The sequence below is a fragment of the Elephantulus edwardii genome, unplaced genomic scaffold, assembly GCF_000299155.1.
Source record: "Elephantulus edwardii isolate Elephantulus edwardi_28Jun2011 unplaced genomic scaffold, EleEdw1.0 scaffold00157, whole genome shotgun sequence".
In the NCBI taxonomy this organism is placed as follows: domain Eukaryota; kingdom Metazoa; phylum Chordata; class Mammalia; order Macroscelidea; family Macroscelididae; genus Elephantulus; species Elephantulus edwardii.
Window position 1 is genome coordinate 7,541,695 of NW_006399907.1, and position 21,985 is coordinate 7,563,679.

The following is a 21,985-nucleotide window of genomic DNA, read 5'->3' on the forward strand; positions in this document are numbered from 1 at the left end:
AGAATAGCAAAATTTAACAGAACAGCAAGCAACAAATGCTGGAAAGGTTGTGGAGAACCTGGAACCCTTATGCACTGTTGGTGGAAGTGTAAAATGGTGCAAACACTGTGGAATGTGTTGTGGCGCTTTCTCAAAAAGTTGCAAATAGAGCTACCATCTGACCCAGCAATTCCAATACTGGGTATATACCCTAAAGAGACCATAACTGACATCCAAGCCGATATACGCACACCTATGTTTATCACAGGTTTTTTCACAGTAGCAAGGAGTTGGAAACAACCCAAGGGCCCATCAACAAACGAATAGATAGAGAAGCTGTGGTATATTCCCACAATGGAATATTATGCTGGATTGAAAAAAAAGGAACTCATGCAGTAGTATTCAAAATGCATGACCCTGAAGGACATTATGCTGAGTTAAATATCTCAGTCACAAAAGGACAAATAGTGCATGGTGCCACTGTTGTAAAATGGGACTGACATCAGGGTTGGGATAAGACTGAGAAAAACTGGATGAATTATGTATATTGCATTGAAACAAATGAGGGAGAGAACAATTTAAAAGCAATATATGATAGGGTATTATGGTTATCACAAGAGTCCAGAATGAAGGTTGCATAGTGGAGTGTACTTGGGGCGTTGGGGGTGGGGGTGGAGGACTGTATACCAATGAAACATTTTTCTTTTACTTTTCAAAGAAAGGAGTGAACTGAGGGGGAGGGGTGGACAGGGAGAAAAATGCAGCAATGAATGAATGGAAATCTAAAATCTCTGTAAATGTTCATTACAATTAATAAAATAAAATTTTTTTACAATTTTTTTCTATTTCTATATATTTTAGTGTGTACCGTCAAATCAGATCTGATTGGTACAGGAGGAGATTGTCCCTCCTTCTTCAGCAGAGCATCTGGTGGATTTGAACTGCATACCTCTGGAATTGCAGTGCAACTTCTTGCCACCAGGCCACCAGAGCTCGCCAAAATAAAATTTTTTTAAACATTTTTTAAAATTTTATTTTATTTTTGTGTGAGTGTACCGTCAAATCAGATCTGACTGGTACAGGAGGAGACTGTCCCTCCTTTTCCCGGCAGAGCATCTGGTGGATTCGAACCGTGTGCCTCTAGGATTGTAGTTGCAGCTCCTTGCCACTAGGCCACCAGAACTCCCCTTTTTTAAACATTTAAAAAAATTTTATTATTTTTTCTGCGTTTACTGTCAAATCGGATCTGACTGGCACAGGAGGAGATTGTCCCTCCTTCTCCTGCAGAGCAACTGGTGGATTCAAACCATGTACTTCTGGGATTGCAGTGCAGCTTCTTGCCCCTAGGCCACCAGAGCTCCCTTACTAAAATAAAATTTTTTTTAAAAAAAGATTATCTCAGGTTACTAGGTTCAGGGGTTTATCCATCACAATATCTGGAGTCCATGAGGATTTGAAATTCTGTTCTGCATTTTATTCCTTTTGATCAAGATTCTCTTACGGCATCTTTGATTAAATGTTTACTAATAGTAGCTGGGCATCAACCAATTATTCTATTCTCATAAAAAAGAAAGCAGCTGTTTATGGAGATAATTATTCACCCTTTCCATATTCTCTTACTCTGCTCCTGTCTCTCCTTCTTTCTCTGATGCTACAAGTGAGTAGAGACTAATTATTGTGGTTACATGGGCACTTGAAAACTTAAAAAAAAAACAACCCAGCTGCTACACAATGAACAAGGGAGTAGAACAGAAGTTCTAAGGCAGCAATTAGGCCAATTACCTGGGATATTCAATGAAACCGTGATGCTGAACTTCCAAATCAATGAGCTAAATCTCATGAGGGTTTGACTGTAGATAAGCAGCCTCAATAGCTATTCCTTCTTTTTGTCATGTTGTAACTATATTTACCATGGAACATTTAGCAAATCAACTTTTTACAAGCACACAACGTACTGACAGCAGTTACAGTAATTGTCTATGTAAACAATCTTTAATCAATGTGATTTTCCTATCACATTAATTTTCCCTTTTTCTCTTGCACTTTTGATAACCACCAATAAACCAAATATTTGCCTTTTTGTTTTTTGTTTTGTTTAAGGTCATAAAATGGTTATCCTTTAGTAATTGGGTTATTTTGCTCAGCATAATGTCTTTAAGCTTCATGCATAATCTTACTCTAATAATATTAATAACAAGTAGCTCAACAGCTGCCATCTTTCCAAAGCTTTCAAACTATACCCAACACAATTCAATAGTCGGATATCAGGATACATGCAAACACATGTTCATACAAACAGACAGACATACTCACAGGGAGCTTAAAACATCGTAGCTGTACAGTTAACAAATATTTCTTGAATGTTAATTATGTGCCAGATTCTGTCATAGAGGGTCTGAGTGACCACAAATGAATCAGAACAAAGAGTGTTTTGTTTGTTTTTTTCCTATCCGAAAAGAAGAGTGTTCTTATGAAAGTTGTCATAAATTGAGATGACATAAAATGAAGAAATCATTACCATCAACTTATAACGGGAAAATCTGAGTGTTCCTAGACCTAAAACATATCAATTCTTACTAAATAACACATAAAACTTAAACTAACATTAACACATATTTTACAGACAGTTCAAAGTCATGGCAGGATGATGCCAAGATGCTGCATGTAGTTCTCGGGGAAGGAGCTGTGTGGTGCCACTCTCGCTGATCAGGGAGCACACTGTGTTTTTAATGGCTTGGTGTAAAATGAACACTGAATTCCAGTTTCATTTTCTCATCTTTTTCATTAAAGCTAAAATTTTCTTTACTCATATGTACCCAGTCCATAAGCAGGGGGATCTCCAGCATGAGCTGATCAAGTCATCTGGTAGTGTCTCTCAAGCTGCATTTCCATGATGATTTCTTATGATTATAATGAGATTATGCTTTTACGGCAAGAAGTGATATACTCTTTTCCGTATACCATACAGGAGGGCACTTGTTGACATGTCTTCTAACTAGCAATGCTAGTCTTTGTTATTTGGTTATAGTGGTGTTTGCTGGCTTTCTCTACAGTAAAATTACTATTTTTCCCTTGAAAATGAATAATTTTTTTGGGGGGGGAGATGCTCTGAGCCTACACAAATATGCTGTTCCCCCCCTTAATTTCAATTACTGCAGAACACATACGAATTGGCTTCTGCGTCAGTTAAGAGAGCCAAATATGATTTTTTCTTCACACTTATAATTATTATTCATATCTTAACCATTAAAAGGAAGCATATACCAGATAAAGGAATATGTACTAAAGAATGACATTTAAGATATAAATTTATAATTTACACAACAACCACCACAATGACAACCAACATTTACTGGATTCTTGCTATGAGTCAGGTATTTCTTTAAACTTTTAACATGGATTAACTCATTTAACTCTCAATACTATCTTTGAAACAAGATCTTCTTATATTAGATCTGAGAAATCTGAATTCGTGAAATTGGCCTAGGTTCACACAGCTAGTAAGTGGTAATTAACTGTAGTGCCTCTCGTAAGAACTACGTTTTCAGGAGCTCTGGTGTCATAGTTCACGTCATGCTGCGTGACTAGTCAAGAGCTTGCATTCAGCTGCAAGTATGTGACACCTCATACCAACATTCACAACTAATATTCATAAGCACAACATAGGATAAATAATATTAATAAAGCACACCATAAGAGAAAGAATTATAAGTGTTACAGATATTTCAACACCAACTCAGTCCTACAAGGACAAAGATTGTATAAAACCATTATTGTGTAATGAGTATTAAGGATCCAAAGGGTGGGAGGATGGAAGCAGTGGGATGAGGATGTGCGGGGCGACAGGGGAATTAATCATGGAGTTGTACAATTTGTTTGGGGGGTGCGTGTGAGGGAAATTGGAAGAATCTGTTCTGGAAAACAATGTACTTGACTTTTGTAAATAAAAGAGTGTAATTTAAAAAGAAAAAGAAGAAAAAAAAGAGCTAAGTATTATACCTAAAGTTTTTGAAAGAAAAAAACTTTGCCTTTCTCACTCAATACATCTATTTTAGATGTTTTAATGCCTTGTAAAGATTTCTAAGACCAGTAACTGGAAGTGATAATTCTCAGATTTGTACTTAGTTCAAGGTAAATCTACCTGACAGCACATTTTCTGCCAAGTAGGTGTTTTTTAAATTTCCTCTATCTGTGGGCAGCAGGTAATTTTTTAAAAAAGGAGTCCTAATTTAGAGACACTTTTACACCTTTTATTGCATCTCCCTTTTATAGTTAATGTACAGAATAAATATAACAATATAAAGGTTAAATAAAATTATTAAAAATATAAAAAATAGTTCCTCCAGAATAGAAAAGCTTAAAATACACATAATCATTCTTATTTCAGTAACTTAGGAGAAAACAGTAAATATATTAATGTTATTAATATATATTGATAATGTATACAACAAATACCTCATGTCTTGGATGAGGGAGACCCTAAGTGTTGGCAACATAACTCCTGAGTCAGATTTTCTTCTTTCTGGTCCTAGGGCAACTGTGCAGAAAAATATCAGCAAAGTATTAGAAATTAAAAAAAAAATAAATTTTAAAGATGAAAGAAAAGGCTCAAACTCTTCTCCCTAAAATGTTGCTATTTTATTAATACAGTAAACCAATAATTTTCTCTGTAGTTAGTTTGGGCTACATTTAAAAAACGAAATTAAATCATGCAAGTTCACTTAGCAGGAACCTAATGTGCTGTATAAACTTTCAGCAAAACCCACAAAGTTTGGGTGTTTGTTGTTGTTTTATTTTAAAGTCCACTTTGCAAATAATGCAACAAAGGCAAACTGTGGCCATCAAGGTCCACTCTTTTTATAAAACTACTCATCTAAATACAGACTCATAACTGAGCAGCTCTAGATAATTACATGAAAACCGGGTCTATAAACTAAGCTACTAATAGTGTGAGTCATCTCTATGCTCATGAATTGTAACTACATTATTTCAGTATCCTCTAAAAAAAGTAGTGCTTTTTTTAAAAAAAAAAAAAACAAACCACCACACACACACAAAGCAACCCCAAATCCTAAGAGTTTAGGCTCTCTAGTTCAGAATCTCAACTATTATACATCTATCTATCTACCTATCTATCTATATTGGAAACAGAAGTGGCGTCCACTTCCTAAATAACATGCCTCTGGAAACACTATGAACTTTGAGAAATGACGATACTCATAGAAAGACTTCAGGTCTTTGGTTCATAGGGTCGCTGTGAGTTGTCGATGGCAATCAACAACAACAACAACTATATCATAGGGTTTTCAAAAGCCTTTTATTTAGGAAGTAGATGGCCCATCCTCTTTTCTAGTTTGTCTTAATCAGCGAGCTTCACCAAAACCCTTCCAAGATGGAAAACCCTGTTGGAATTTGACACACAGGATTTCATTATCACAGAAACCCCAAGTAATTGCAGCACAGCAAACCACAGACAAGTGCTGCATCACTGAGAACAAAGCTCTCTTCAAACACAATCAATAGCAGGCCTGAGGGCCCCTTGCATGTCAGGAAGTGTGAAGACAGCACAGGACAAGACTGAGTTCAGATCTTTTGTTCACTGAGGTGCTATGAGTTGTACTGGACTGGACAGCATCTAACAATAATAACAACAAATGTACATATATAAACTATTATATATAATAGGGAGAGCACTGGTGATTAGTGGTAAGAAGTTGAGTTATGAACTCAAAGACATGTGGTTCAAATCTACTACCTATTGCATAAGAGAAAGATGGGCTCTCTCTTCCTAATCAAGCACTGCCTCTGAAAAGCTGCTGGAGGTTTTATGACTCAGTTCTGACTTGATGTAACGCAAAAACATTATATAGAAGTTCTCTCTCTCTCTCTCTCTCTCTCTCTCTCTCTCTCACACACACACACACACACACACACACAAAACTCTTCATTTCATTTATAAATGTAATGTTGTTGCTGTTGGGTGCCACGTCAGCTACAACTCAGAGATTCCATGAACAACAGATCAGAAGAATCTTGCCCTACAGAAGAACATTGTTGGGTATGTTGTTTGTGGCTGTGAGCCGACGAGTTGGAAATGACCCATAGCTAAGCCTCCAGTGGTAGCTAATCACATGGGAGGAGATTTTTCATCTTTCTCCTACAGAGCTGTTTGTGGATTTTAACTGTGTACCTATGGGACTTACTTGCAGTACAAGTTCTTACCACTAGGCCACCAGAGCTCCCTATTGCTGGATATAGTTGTTGTTGTTATGTGCCGTCGAGTTGCTTGCGACTCATAGCGACCCTATGTACAACAGCCCTAAACCCTGCTCTATCCTGTGCCAAGCTCACTGCCTCTGACACATCCATCCCGATTACCCCAGTCACTGAATCAATCCATCCCATAGCGGGTCTCTTCCCCTCCTGCGCTGTCCCTCCACTCTGCCCAGCATGATGTCCCTCTCCAAAGACCTGTCTCTCCTTACAACATGTCCAAAGTATGTCAGACGAAGCCCCAGAATCCTTGCCTCCAAGGAGCAGTCTGGTTTAATCCTCTCTAGGATGAATTTGTTTTCTTGGCAGTCCATGGTACATTCAGTACTCTTCTCCAGCACCACAGCTCAAAGGCGTCAATTCTCCTTCTATCCTCCCTAGTCATTGTCCAACTTTCTGATGCATAACAAGTGATTGCAAAAGCCATGGCCTGTATCAGGCGCACCTTAGTCTCCAGAGAGACACTGTTGCTCTTGAGTACTTTAGAGAGGTCCCTAACCACAGACTTTCCCATCGCAATACGTTTTTTTGATTTCCTGGCTACTGGTGCCAAGAGTGTTGATCGTGGAGCTGAGCAAACTGAAGATGTGAACAATCTCAATCTCTTCACCATCCATCCTGATGCTACAGATTGGTCCAGTGGTGAGAATTTTTGTCTTCTTGACATTGAGCCTCAGTCCATATTGAAGGCTGCAGTCCTTGACCCTCTGCAGTAAGTGCATGAGGTCCTCCTCAGTTTCAGCAAGCAGGAATAAGAAAACTGCATAATGCAGATTGTTGATAGATTGTCCACCAATCCTAATGCCACGCCTCCCCTCATAGAGCCCCGCCTCTCGGATAATCTGCTCTGCATACAGGTTGAAAAGGTATGGAGACAGGACACATCCCTGGCGTACACCCTTCCCAATTTTGAACCATGCAGTGTTGCCCTGCTCTGTTCTGACTACTGCCTCTTGATCCAAGTACAGGTTTCGCATTAGCACAATTAAATGTTCTGGGATTCCCATTCTTCTCAGAGTCAGCCACAGTTTGTTATGATCCACACAGTCAAATGCCTTTGCATAATCAATGAAACACAGATAGACATTCTTCTGGTATTCTCTGCTTTCAGCTAAGATCCATCTAACATCAGCAACAATATTCCTAGTACCACACATGACAGAAATCTAATACTCATGAATTATTCCTGTGTAAATTCTTATCTCAACTCTCTTGATTGCTGTCCAGTCAATTCCAACTCATAAAGATCCTCCATCGTGTTTCTGAGGTTGTCAATCTTAACAGGGAGAGACTGTCCACCTTTCAAAGGTAGTTCTGATTCCCTGAGACAAGAAGCCGTTTGGTTAGCAGTGCAGCTCACTATGAACTAAAATGATCCTGTTGCATAGCAACAGCTCAGCAATCGACTACTGGCTGATGATGCCTTGAAGCAGAAAGGCTCACTACTTCCGAGCCCTTTCTCTACTTCCATTTGAAGACTAAATTACAGTATCACATTTATCAATGATATCACTTTAATTAAAAATTTTGGATGTGAGGTTTTGCTGAATACTAAATCTACTGTTTTCTAATTTTAAATCCATTCTACTTTAGGGGACTTGGACACTGATGGTGTAAAACACAAATATATGTGAAGTTGTTACTGAAGGAAGATAGGCAGGGAACTTTCTGCTGTACTATCATCTGAACTTAGGCTACGAGCTGGAGGATAGGAGTATGAATTGCTAAAGCTGCCAGAAAAAAGAGGGAGTAGCCAGGCGACCCTGGAAAGGCAACACCTTCCAGGATCTTCCATACGATGTGAGTTAGAAACAGGCCATCTGCCTTGGCAATTTGGGGAGGGAGTGTTCAATAAGACATTAAAAAAAAGATCGGTTTACCTTGATACCCAGGAAATAATGGATACTGAGGAATTGTTCCAGAGGCTTGCAGGGAATGTGCTATGTTTATCTTCCTGTCTGAGACTGCCACCACTTAAGTGTGTTATTAATGAAAACACATCTCCCTTTTGGGGGAGAAAGTGAAATGCCTTAGAGAATGCCTCTACATTCCAGTTGATTAGACAGGATGAAAGACAATCATGTGAGTAGCCAGATACAAAAAGGGAAAAAAAGAGTATGAGGCAGCAGAGGGGAAACAAAATCAACAGTGAGTAGCTGGAGGGAGAAATGAAGACAAGAAGAAACCATGCTTCGAAGACCAGAGAGCAGATGAGAGGCCCCCAGTAAAAGAGGAGATTGATAGCTTAAAATACAGCAGCACAGTCACAAGCATAAACATGATCTGAGAATCCTGTTCAGGACGTGAGAAGCACAGACTAACAGTAGAGGGTTAATACTACTTTCAAACCTTCACTGTTTAATGTTCCTTAAATATGTCATGATGCATTTTTCATGTCTTCATGCTCTTATTAAAGGTTTTTAATGATTCTGTATTTCTATCCCCCGTAGCAAAATAGCTTAACAGTTAAGAAGTATAGGCTTTCTTCAATCTTGCAGAACAATTAAATTCAGCTTTTATTCTGCCTCTGTGTGAGATCTCTTTTCAATATCCCCTCTTTCCCAGGCACACTGTTAAGTCATTTCCTCTTTCTAACAAGACTTATAAAACTGTCTTCTAGCATAGAACTTACCACAATTTAACCTAGATGACTCCTATTAAACCTTAATGCCTCTTGAGGCTCAGTTCATACTCTATTCTTGGAAAACCCAGAGGGCCCCACACAGGTGCCAGTCCCCCATGGTATATCCTCAACAAACATTCGTTGAGGATAATGAGCTGGTAAGGACCAGACCAGAGATCCTTAACCATTGTGACAGAACTTAAACCTGGGCAGAAGGGGAAGAATTTTTAAAATTAGTGAAACACATGAACACATATAACCTATTTCTGCATTTTTAAAGTTACTAATTCAAGTGGCAGTGAGATGTGAGAAAAGTAATAAGGGGTAGGTGAACTAAAAGTTATTCTTTAGGAAGATGAATCAAGACAGTAGCAGTCAGTGGTAAGTGAAGAGAAAACCACACTGGCAGAAAGCATGCAGCGAGCAAACAGAAGAGTCAGAACAATTCCTTAGTATTAATATTACTAATATAAACTGTTTTACTATGTATTGCTCTATCCAATTACTGTAACTTTTCTTTGGAAGAAAAAACTTATTTCAATTTCCAGATAAAGAAACAGATTCAACAAGGTTAAAAAACCTGTCCGTGCACAAGAGCAAAGGGCATGCTATGTTCAAAATCAAAGCAGAGAAGATGGAGAGGGACAGAAATGGATTAAAAAAAATGGGGAGGCTGAGGATGAAACAAGGAGACAGCTGACACAGGGATTGCCAGCAATGTCACAGAACAATCTATTATATACTGGAAAACGAAAATGCTCTAGAAACTTTCATCAAAAGCACAATGTTGTTGTTATGTACCATTTAGCTGGAACCAACTCATAACTCACCTGCGAGTGAGTTTTCAGAGGCTGTAAATTACACGAGAGAGTACCCACCTTTCTCCTACAGATTAGCTGTGGAACTGAACCTCTGGCTTTGGGCAGCAGAGCAAACCCTTATGCCACCATAGCTCCAAAATACAATATAATGTTCAAAAAAAATGAAAAAGGAAAAGAATAAAAAAACAACCCCAAACCACACCTGCCTAAGCCCACATGTTTACTGTAAGCGGCACAGTGCTCTGTTGTCATGTTCAGTGGGCTTCATTATGGATGTCTGTTTGGCTTTTAGTTTGATTGACAGGAGGGTATACAGATGCCAGTAAGGAAGACACAGAGGAGAATGGAGAAAGCCCGCAGAGACAGACAGAAAGAAAAGATGTTGAGAAAATGTTTTAGAATGCACTAAGCCTGAGGTGTCAGTAAGCAATCTTACTAGCCTAAGAACCAAGTCTAGAGAAGAATTTTAAAACAATCTACCAATGTGATAGTTGGATGACTACACCTGATTAGAAAACAATAGTTCATTGCTGCTCTACAAGAAACAGTTCTTAAGACAGGGTAAGGGTTACAGAATAAAGTCTTATTTTTTTTTAGAAAGGTTTATCTTTCATTTAGAGATCTAAACCCAAGAAGGATTCAATAAATTATAAACTATTTCAACGTATTCTTCCATTACTGTTTCTTAACGCAATTCTTTGTTCTTCAATGTAAAAATCTGTAGATTTACTATTTCATTCCAGGAATCTCATTTATCTGTTTGAATCAATTCTATTTACAGTATGTTTATAAAAGGCAGGTATTTTATATGTCTAAATATACACACAGACATACATATATTTTCTATTGTTGTGAGGTGTCATCGAGTAAAGCTCATAGAGACCCTATGAACAACAGATCTGAACCCTGTTCTATCCTGTGCCATCTTCACACTTCCTGACATACTAGTGACCATGGCAGCATTGTGTCAATTCTTCTGATTGAGGGTCTTCCTCTCTTGCTAACCCTCCACCTATCCAGGCACGATTTTCCTCTCCAAGGAACAGCCCATCCTAGCAACATGCTTAAAGTCTCTGAGACAAAGCTTGTCAACTTTGCTTCCTAGGAGTCCTCTGACTGCAATTTCTTCAAGCCATATTTGTTCTTTTGGCAGACCATGGGATATTCAGTATTCTGCTCCAACAGCACAGCTAAAAGGTGTCAATTCTTCTGTCATTCTGCTCTGGCCCCCTTGCTGAGGCAGACCCGGTTTAGACCTTCGCAACCCTTCTACTTTCCCTGACTCCAGTTCAGTGATGCTTCTGGAGAGCAGTAACGATCCATCATCTAGCTGTCTCATTCTGGCTCTATGATTATAAGAGCAGTTTTCAAACCCACTGTGAATCTTGACAAACTCTGAGGATCTTTCTTTATATGACAACACAGACTGTTTACTGCAATTAGAAAGCTATTAATAAGCAAACAAAAAGCATTCTTTGAGGGAAAAACATATTTAGAAGCAGGAAGTCAAGTAACTGTTATTTTTTTGTATAATTAGAACAGTGTATTACTGCTCAAACAGAAATATTTTACCCTCAAATATATACGGTCTCTATTTTATATTTTCACTATTTTTAAGTATCAAATTCCTAGGCTCAATCATCAGAATTGTTAGAGCAGCAATTATAGTATCTATTCCTGCAAACAGATAATAAACTTTGATTTTTAAAAGCTTATATTCATTCATTCAAAAGGCTGCTCGGAATGACAAAGCAAAATACTACAATGAAATGTGCGAGGAGCTAGAGTCAGAAAATCAAAAGGGCCGAACTCGCTCAGCATTTCTTAAGCTCAAGGAACTGAAGAACAGATTCAAACCTAGAGTTGCTGTAATCAAGGATGCTTTGGGCAGAATATTAAATGATCCAGGAAGTATTAAAAGAAGATGGAAGGATTATACGGAGTCATTATATAGAAAGCAATTGGCAGATACAGAGGAATTTAAAGAAATAACATATGAGCAAGAGCCTATGGTGATGAAGGAAGAAGTTCAAGCTGCTTTGAAGGAAATAGCAAAAAATAAGGCCCCAGGAATAGATGGTATACCAACTGAAGTATTTCAGATAACAGATGTTGCCCTGGATGTGCTCACCAAGTTGTGCCAAGAAATCTGGAGAACAACCACTTGGCCAACTGACTGGAAGAGATCTATATTTGTTCCCATTCCAAAGAAAGGTCACCCAACTGAGTGTGGAAACTACAGAACAGTGTCATTGATTTCACATGCAAGCAAGATTCTACTGAAGATCATCCAAAAACGATTAGAACAGCACATCAGCAGAGAACTGCCGGAAGTCCAGGCTGGGTTTAGAAGGGGTCGTGGTACTAGGGATATCGTTGCTGATGTTAGATGGATCTTGGCTGAAAGCAGAGAATACCAGAAGAATGTCTATCTGTGTTTCATTGATTATGCAAAGGCATTTGACTGTGTGGATCATAACAAACTGTGGCTGACTCTGAGAAGAATGGGAATCCCAGAACATTTAATTGTGCTAATGCGAAACCTGTACTTGGATCAAGAGGCAGTAGTCAGAACAGAGCAGGGTAACACTGCATGGTTCAAAACTGGGAAGGGTGTACGCCAGGGATGCATCCTGTCTCCATACCTTTTCAACATGTATGCAGAGCATATTATCCGAGAAGTTGGGCTCTATGAGGAGAATTGTGGCATCAGGATTGGTGGAAGATGTATTAACAATCTGCGTTATGCAGATGACACAACCCTGCTTACTGAAACTGAGGAGGACCTCATGCACTTGCTGCGAAGGGTCAAGGACTGCAGCCTTCAGTATGGACTGAGGCTCAATGTCAAGAGGACAAAGATTCTCGCCACTGGACCAATTGGCAGCGTCAGGATGGATGACGAAGAGATTGAGAGTGTTCACAGCTTCAGTTTGCTCAGCTCCACGGTCAACACTCTTGGAACCAGCAGTCAGGAAATCAAAAAACATTGTGATGGGAAAGTCTGCTGTTAGGGACCTCTCTAAGGTACTCAGGAGCAACAGTGTCTCTCTGGAGACTAAGGTGCGCCTGATACAGGCCATGGTCTTTGCAATTGCTTGTTATGCATCAGAGAGTTGGACAATGACTAGGGAGGACAGAAGGAGAGTGGATGCTTTTGAGCTGTGGTGCTGGAGAAGGGTACTGAATGTACCATGGACTGCCAGGAAAACAAACAGATTCATCTTGGGGAGGATTAAACCAAGCTACTCCTTGGAGGCAAGGATTCTGGGGCTTCGTCTGACATACTTTGGACATGTTGCCAGGAGGGAAGGGTCCTTGGAGAGGGACATCATGCTTGGGAGGGTGGAGGGACGGCGCAGGAGGGGAAGACCCTCTATGAGATGGATCGATTCAGTGACTGGGGTAATCGGGATGGGTGTGTCAGAGGCAGTGCGGTTGGCGCAGGATAGAGCAGGGTTTAGGGCTGTTGTGCATAGGGTCGCTATGAGTCAGAAACGACTCGACGGCACATAACAACAACAACAACAACATATTCATTCTATTCAGAATCAGTGAAATGTTTAACTTATTATTCTTACGCCACTAGTCTAATTTGGGAATGCTACACAAACTGACAGCATCAAGCTTCGACGCATTCTCTATTGCTTAGTCTTGACGTCAGAGGTCCCCTATTAACTGATCAAGGAACTAACAGCAAACAGCTGGTGCTCTGTGGCGGCCAACCGAAGCACCACCATTTGACCACCCGGAGCCTCCGAGCTGCTGGTGCTGCCCAGCAGCTGCTCTCACTAACAGCTGGGCACACTCACATGCTTCATTTGGCACAAAAGCAAATGTGTCCATCTCCTAGCCTTAACTGAGCTTAGCTTCCCTACAAACGGCTTGTCTTTTCAGGAATTGATATTTTCTTATCAGGGTAAGATATTTTAGTCATATGTATCAAACAACTACATCTTCTATGATCACAGGGAGCAATGGCTAGAGACAGTTGCAGAGCATAAACCAAAATTTTCACTTTTCAATAGAAAAAGAGGCAAAGAGGAGATGGGCTGTAAGGAAGGCTTTCAAACTTCATCTAAATCTTGACGTTCCAGTTATACCCTGAGACACGAAAACTCTGACACTGAGCTTTGAGGGACTCCAGAACAATGTAATCTCAAACTCCCACTTGTGTCTCTTTAAGCATGGTTAAAACTTTGGTTTCCAATTTCACAATCAGGGTAGTGCTGACACGAAGAGAAGTGAGGTGAAGGAGACTGGAACTAAGTACAACCTGTGTGTCAACTATATTTGCAATGCTTTATGTCTGAAGTAGGTGACTAGCTCATCAGTTTTTAAAAACAGTACTTTTCTAAATGTACATTTCTAAATGTCTACAACAATCCACACATTTACAGAAGATTCTCAAATGACTGCCTCAGTGTAAAACACTTTATCTGTACTAACTTTACACTGTTCCTTCTATATTTTGTGGAATAGTTATGTACATTAAAAAAAGCAAGCTCTCTGTGAAAAAGATAAACTCGGAAGTTCGTTTCAAATAGTAGAGAGAACATTTGGCTTAAGGATGTGACGCTAATTCCTAAAGAATTATACACGTGTAACACATGAGGTTGTCTTGTAAATGGAAGAAATTGGAAATTTTTAGAGAGAGATATTCATTCATTGCCATCCAGTTGGAACCAACTCACAGCTGCCTTCCAGTGAGATTTTGAAGGCTGTAAACGGCAACAGAGGAGATGGCCCATATTTCCCCATGGAGCCATTCGAACCATCAGAGAAGTTCCACTTTTGTGTCAGCATTGCCACTCTCTGTGAACTACATCACCAGAGCTCAGACATTTTTATTTCCATTTATATATATATGTGTGTGTGTGTGTGTGTGTGTGTGTATATATATATATATATATATATATATATATATATAATTATTAATGATAGTCTTAAAATTTTTTAAGGAAAAAATCAGTGTACATTATACCTTAATTATGCATGGAAGTAGTGTATACAATTCTATGGTCCTTTACAATTTACTGAGAGCTTTCACATATGTCATGACAGGCTTGACACAGTTAACATTAGTTTCTATTATCTTATAGATGACACAGCCGAAGCTCAGAAAAGTGAAGTGATTTTCTTCAGGCCCTCACAAGTAGTAAATCATCTTTTAAGCTGGCCTGGAGCTCTGGGGACCTAGTGGGTCAAGTGTTGTGCTGGTAATCCACAGGCATGCAGAGAGAATCCACCAGCTGCTCATCTGGAGAAAGAGAGGTAATCTCCACCCATGTGATTTACAGCTTCTAAAAACTAACTGGAGGGTCAGCTATGAGTCAGCTCTGACTTGACAGTAATGAGGGAGGAAGTAATTGAGTGTGTGTGAGAGAGAGAAAGACAGACAAGGATGCACAGTATTGTATATATAATCCAATGCTGTCAGTTATGTGTTGTTTTTTTTTTAAAGTCAAATCAATGAATTCTCACCTGGTGATTCTGCAAGGTGCTCTTGCTTCTCTTCTCTGTCCTGAAACTGAATTAAATGTGACCACAAAGCTGATTTTCCCTGGAAGTAAAAGGAATAAAATTTTTTATTTCAAAAGGATTTCTCCTGCACATCCTCATCCCTATGCTTTCACTCTATTTGATGGGGGGAGGAGGTGAAGAAAATTGTAAGAATCTGTTCTCAGAAACAATGTTTTTGAATTTTGTAAATAAACTAGTATTTTAGAAAAAGTCAACTTGGGGAGAGAGGAGGGAGAGAGAGGGGATAAAAGGCATGAATGAAAATCTAACTTTTCTGTAAACTTGTTAAAACAAAAATAAAAAAAAAAAATTTAATTAAAAAAATGATTTCTCATCAAAGCTACTCATGTTATATATTAATGTTCACTACAGCAATATTTTCAATAGCCAAAAAGTAGAAACAGCCTTAATGTCCAACAGAAGAATAAATAAGAAGCAAAATATGGTATATATATATAAAGTGTAAAACTGCTTCTATAAGGAGAAATAAGAGTTTTTAGATAATACTGTAACACAAATGAATCTTTAAAACATTACTGGGTAAATGAACTGAGTCATACAATGATTGATGAATATTATACTAGCTCACTTCTATTAAGTGTACAGAGAACAAAGCTTCTAAGTGGGCACCAAGGGTGGACAGGACGAAGTGTTTAGAACACACTGTGCTTCTGTTATGGGTGAGGGGAAAAAATCTGGGAAGAGATTCTGAGTGTTGGCTGAAAAACAGTGAGAATAGGTAATATCACTAACTGGACACATAAAGATTGATGAAATGGCATATGTTTTGCTAGATATGTTTCTCATCTGGAAAATTAAAATGCCCGCTTAGAAACCTGGTAACCCAAACTCGTCTGTGTGACACCCTGAGCATCTACCTCACTGCTGTGTTATAAAGGTCATCTTCCACCTCACTGAGAGACTGCAGGGGTCTGGGGAAGGAGAGACCTCAGCAAAAGGCCCATGTACAAGAGTGAGCTCCGTGATTACTCCGCTGTATGCCATTCAAGCTGTCTACACTAACAGCACTATTAACCACTGAACTAAAAAGCTCCAGCAATGCAGGATGTGCTTGTGTACAACCAGCTGCTAATTGTTTGGGTATATGAACTGACAGTAGGGCAAGAAAAATAAGACGAGAGGAGGAAAGAGTCAAGAGGAGTAACAAAATACACATGAACCAGAGAGATGGGGATAAATCTGAAGTGGAGACTAGAGAAACAAAAGCAAAGGTAACACCTGAATTATTTTCCACTCTGAATGGAAATAAGGTGAAAACTCAAGGTAACAAAATAGTAAAGAAATGTTAATTCTGGCTAAAGGGTTTCCCCTTAGACAGTGAAAAAGCACACTGAGCAGAGTGGAAAGTATAGGGGATACAGCCTCTGTAGAGAAATGTGTTTCCTTTTATTCTGTGTTGCGTTTACCAGGAAAGATAAAAAAAAAAAAAGTCCCACTTATTAGCCACAGGTTATGTTTTCCGTTTCTTGAATTAAAATTCTTATTGTCTGTGACTAAGGAATGCATTACCCAATGTTTACATCTTTTTTATGATTTTCTTTTCTCCATGTTTACTCCTTACCAGGGTTCCTAACTGGCCATGTCACCTGGGCCTCTTGAAGCCTTTTACCTGCTTGATCTGCAGGCCGTGGCTCCATATCCTTTCCAGCAGGTCACAGAGGCTGGCGATCAAGGTGTTCTCCTCTAGGCCGGTTATGTTTGCTTCTCCATGACCCAGCTCTACTGCTTCATGTCCCATCTTCTCCACCAACATGCGTTTTGTCTGAAAACACCATGTGTGGTCACAAACATTATCCCAGGAGTGAAACCCCAAACCAACTTGTCAATTATTGGATTAGGGAACTTGGGATCTCCTCATTGTACTTCTAATGCAGAGTTTTAATCACCCTGGGAAAAGTGTCTTAATCTTTGCAATGAACTAACTGAAGTACTATCATTTACCTACTATTTTGTAAAGGAAATAGAGGGCCACTAAAAAGAGAAGGGAGCTCTGGTGGCTGAGCTGTAAGGAGATTCACTGTCAAGCCACAGGTACGTGGTTCGAATCCATCAGGGGCTCTGCAAGAGAAGGATGGGAAATCTCCTCCTATGCAATTTACTGCTTCGTAAAGTTGGTTCTGACTCAATGGCACACAACACCTACAACCAAAGAAGATAATATTTGTAAAGAGTCCTCATGCTGAAAAAAATGCCAGGTGTAACAATATTCACATTACTGACTTGGCTTTGCTGTTGTTAGGCACTGCTGAGTTGGCTTTGATCCACAGAGGGCCTCCACACAACCAAACAAAACCCAGCCTGAGCCTGTGCCATCCTCACAGCCTCTGCTGTGCCTAAACTCATTGTTGTAGGCACTGTGCCAGTTCATTTCATTGAACGTCTTCCTTGTTTTTGTTTATCCACTGTGGAATAACACCAGGTAAAGAAAATTAATCTGGAGGATGGGTGGGGTGAGGGGTGGGGTGGTTATCATAGGGTCACACAATTCGATGGGTGGAGGGAGGGCGGGTAAAGGAAAGGGGAAAGATCTGGTGTGAAAACAATGTATATGAACTTTGTAAGTAAACCAGTATAAAATAAACATTTTATTTTAAATAAAAACACACATCCCCCAAAAAACACCCCAAACAACACGCTCTGCTTTCCCACTGCTTTCAGCATGCTAAAGATATCTGGGATAAATTTCAGATGCATTTAGGTAAAACCATAATTAATAGGACAAGCATTAGCTTGGGGGGGGGAGTTTTCTAATTTGTGAGTATTTAGACCTCTTTTTTCCTTCCTCTTTTCTCTCTTCCGTGCTCATGAGAATGCACCAGAAAGTAAAAAGGAAATGGAAATCAGTTTGAAATAAGTCAATTTGCATTAACCTTGGCAGCTTCTTCTTCTTAAAAAAAAAGTCTCATAAAATGTAAAGTGAGATAGTATCTAGCTGCTTTAGTAAAATTAGGGAACATGTCTGTGTGATTCACCACTCCAACCTGATGGTGAAATAGTTTATTTATTATGTACTCAAGCAGTAAATGTCAGATACAAAATTACTTGTTAAAATGCTATTTTACATTTTGTCACTATATACTGCTACCTCCAATAAACAGGTATCTGAGAAGAGACTGCTGTGCAACAGATACTAATAGAAGAGACACAGAAAATGTGTAGGCTCTTATATAAGATGAAAACCTTCTTGACATAGCTTATGACTAGGACTTCAACAAGAGGAGACGAGTGATGGGAAAAGTGAGAAAAAGCCACAGCTCCCGTGTCCCTGAATCTATGGTCAATAAAGTCCATGTAGGGCATGTACTCAGGAAGAGGGCACCGGAGGTCTAACGCACAGGAAAAAGAACTTCTTCTGGGGAAGCAACATGCTCAGATTGGACTTAACACTGCTCATCTTAGTCCCACAATGATGCAAACACAAAGGCACCCAGGTGCCTTACAGCATTAATACATACCTTCATTCTACATTCTTTTAATAAACCTTCTACAAACTTCCAGTTGGTCTGTGCAATCACAGCAGGAGACAGGTCTGACAATTTGGGTTGTCTCAGGTTTTTTCCTAAACTTCGAGCCTCTTGCATGTATTTCTGGAAAAGTAAAGAACATTTTTAATGCATAGATATCAGATACTATTTACATTAACATAAGCTTTCATAAACAAGCACAAAAACAAAACCAGGTGCGAAAAGGCATTTAGTGAGAAGTGTATTTGTGCAGTAAGTAAAAATTTCCTCACCAAAATGCAAAGGATGCACACATACCTTACCCACAATCTATTAAGTTCCTGTGAAAATGAGAGTGACAAAACCCCTACCAGGTTAGAATTCATTCAAAACAAGATACAGGGTAAACATGTTTAAATGCACATGACAGATTTACAGTTAATATCGAATGAAGTTTCATCTTAGTTTAGTGCTTGACTGTGAACACCCAAGACTGCAATTAGGTGAGACTATGGTTGTGGCAAAAATTTAGGTGGCTAGATTACAAGCTTCTGCTGAAACTAGTTCTCAGATCACTGGTTTCTGCCACTTTTTGCCCCACAGACTCCCTATGTATTGGGCAGTGTGCTCTTCAACCCAACACTTTACTCATGTTACAATATTAAAACCAGCAGCTCTAGAATATGGTTGTAACTAGTTTTGAGACTTTAACTAACCCTTGTGCACTGCAGAATATTTGTAAAATGGGCATAAAACATGTCCATTTACTTTACCAAAAAAGGCTCATGATGGAAATCAAGATATGCTCCAGATGTAGGATGCCTCTAATTTTTGTGATGTTTAACTTTTTTGTTTTGTTTTACTATCAAAAGATGGGTTCACAGAATTACATTCGGAGTCTGTGATAGCCCTGAGTGAACTGCAGAAACTCAGCTCAATAGTCTTTGAAATTTGGTTAGTAAATTTCCATGGGGTGGGGGGAATCAATATACTTTCCTTTCTATGCTAACTGTAAAACCTCATCTATACAACTTGTTTGCTTCAGAGTAGAATCCCCAAATAGTCCAAGCATCTTGGTACCATATTTAGAGACTGTTGTTGGGCGCTATCAAGCCAATTCCAACTCACAGTGACCCCATGTCACAAGCTGAACTGTCCCATAAGGCATTGTAGGCTGTAATCATTAGGAGAGCAGTTCACTTGGTCTTTCTCTCGTGGAGTAGCAAGGCAAGTTCAAACCACCAACCTTTTGGTTAATGGCCTAACCATTTGTACTACTTACACTGAGAGACCAACTTCTTTAAAATGGTAAAGTTAGAAGTTTTATTAGAGCATACTCTCCCAGCAAATATGTGAAACTTTGTGTGTTTTGCAGGGAGAACTTGATATTTTAAGAGTGGATGTGTAAAATTCTTTGTCCTTTAAATAAAAAGTAGATTATATATTTTACTTTAGGAAGAAAAGAAGTCTGCTGAATTTTGTACAGATGAAAAAAAAATCCCAACGATTAAGACCTCTACTAATCAGTGTTACCCGCTACCCAATGTTCTGGATGAACAGCAGGATTGGATCTCTTTCTGTTCCAATTTATAAGATTGCAAGGACAGCTTTGAAAAGCAAATGGACTCTGCCAACCATTTAGTGTCTATAACACTTATGTCTACTTTCAAGGAGCTCTAGTGCACCAAACATTGGGCTGCTAACCAACTGTTCAATAGTTTAATCCACCTTTCATTTCATGAAAGAATAATGATGCAGTCTGTTCCTGTACAGATTTACAGTCTTGGAAACTGCAGTTTTCTAAACTCTTTCTTTTATGTTGGAATCAACTCAACTGCCATGGATGGCACGCATACTTCTTTTAAATTTTTTTAATCTTATTTTTTGGTGTGTGTGTACAGTCAAATCAGATCTGACTAGTATAGGAGGAGATTGCCCCTCTTTCTACATCAAAGCATCTGGTGGATTCAAACCGTGTACCTGTGGGATTGCAGTGCAGCTTCATGCCACTAGGCCACCAGAGCTGCTTGCATACTTTCTTCTGATTCCAATCATTTTTTTAGAAGGTTAAGAAAAGAGAAAATTGAGGAGGGGTAACTCCCTCCTATAGGGAAATGAAATGTAATAAAGCCAATGGTAACCTATTGAGTATTAGTTTTCAGGTAAGTAAAATTAAGAAATTAGAAGTATTATAAAAATCAACCTGAGATACAAAGTAGGGTCCCTACGTTAGATCTATAATATTTTCATTTCTTATAGCTTCAAGTTATGCTAACTTTACTTGAAAATTATAAAAACAAATGTTAACTGGGTTTTATTTTCTTCTTATCTTCTGAACCTGTGCAAAGAAAGAATGTAAGAGGAACCACTATAAAACTTAAGACTTAAGGGAGGGGGAAAAAACTAGCTTGGGGGCTAGGATTTTTAAGCTCTCTCTCACATACTTTGGGCATGTGACCAGGAAAGACCAGTCCTTGGACAAGGCCATCATGCTTGGAAGGGTTGAGGGACCGCACAGGAGAGGAAGACCCCGGATGAAAAGGACTGATACAGTGATTGGAGCAATAGGGTTGGTGTGTCAGAACTAGTGAGACTGGCTCAGAACATGGAAAGGTTCTGCCGTCCATAGGGTCACTAAGGATTGCAGGTGACTTGATGGCACATAGTATTAAACTTGATTTATGAATAAATACACTGGCTAGAGGAAAAAAGAATGAGGCTCATAGGTAAAAGCTGGGATGAAAACTCTAGCAGTTCTCTTTTTGCTGAATATATGAATAAACAACTTTAAAAAGTAACTAGATTAAAATTAAAATGTGTCAAAAGTTTACATTCTATTTTATAAATGAATAGGTATGCTGCTCTTAACCTCTTAATGGCCATATCTGTTGCACCCCTACTGCACACAGGTGCAAAAAACCTTGTGCAAAATCTTCTAAGGAAGCCTGCTGGGGCCACAGAACCAGTAATATTTAGAGTGTGGCACAAGCCCATGCCACAAAGCAACAGGTGAGAATGCCTTATGCCCTGGTATATCAAAATCAGAGCAAAGCTTTAAAAAATCTGAGTTGCTCTGAGGCAGATGGAGGAAAAGGTGTATTGTAAGATGAAAAATGGAAATGAGAAACTTTTCACAAGATGTTTTTATAACAATGTATGTTTCCCTACAGAGGGAAGCAACTCAGATTTATTCTGAAGTTTCTATGATACTTGTCTTCATTTCTGTCAAAAACAAAAGCAGTGAGCCATCGGAAACTACCTTTGAAAAGGTATCCTATTGCTCAATACATAAAGAACTAATG

The 21,985-nt window shown here is 39.0% G+C and overlaps 1 protein-coding gene across 2 annotated transcripts in view; it reads right to left on the reverse strand.

Moving 5' to 3' along the window:
• Positions 1-21,985, reverse strand: part of DENND5B (DENN/MADD domain containing 5B) — a 234,482-nt gene that overhangs the window by 40,281 nt on the left and 172,216 nt on the right. For both annotated transcript variants that reach the window (XM_006895083.1, XM_006895082.1), the window contains 4 exons: positions 18,696-18,827; positions 16,850-17,002; positions 15,181-15,259; positions 4,435-4,516 (listed from right to left, as the gene is read on the reverse strand). In XM_006895083.1, the coding sequence (XP_006895145.1) occupies positions 4,435-4,516; positions 15,181-15,259; positions 16,850-17,002; positions 18,696-18,827 (446 nt within the window). The remainder of the gene's footprint in view (positions 1-4,434; positions 4,517-15,180; positions 15,260-16,849; positions 17,003-18,695; positions 18,828-21,985) is intronic.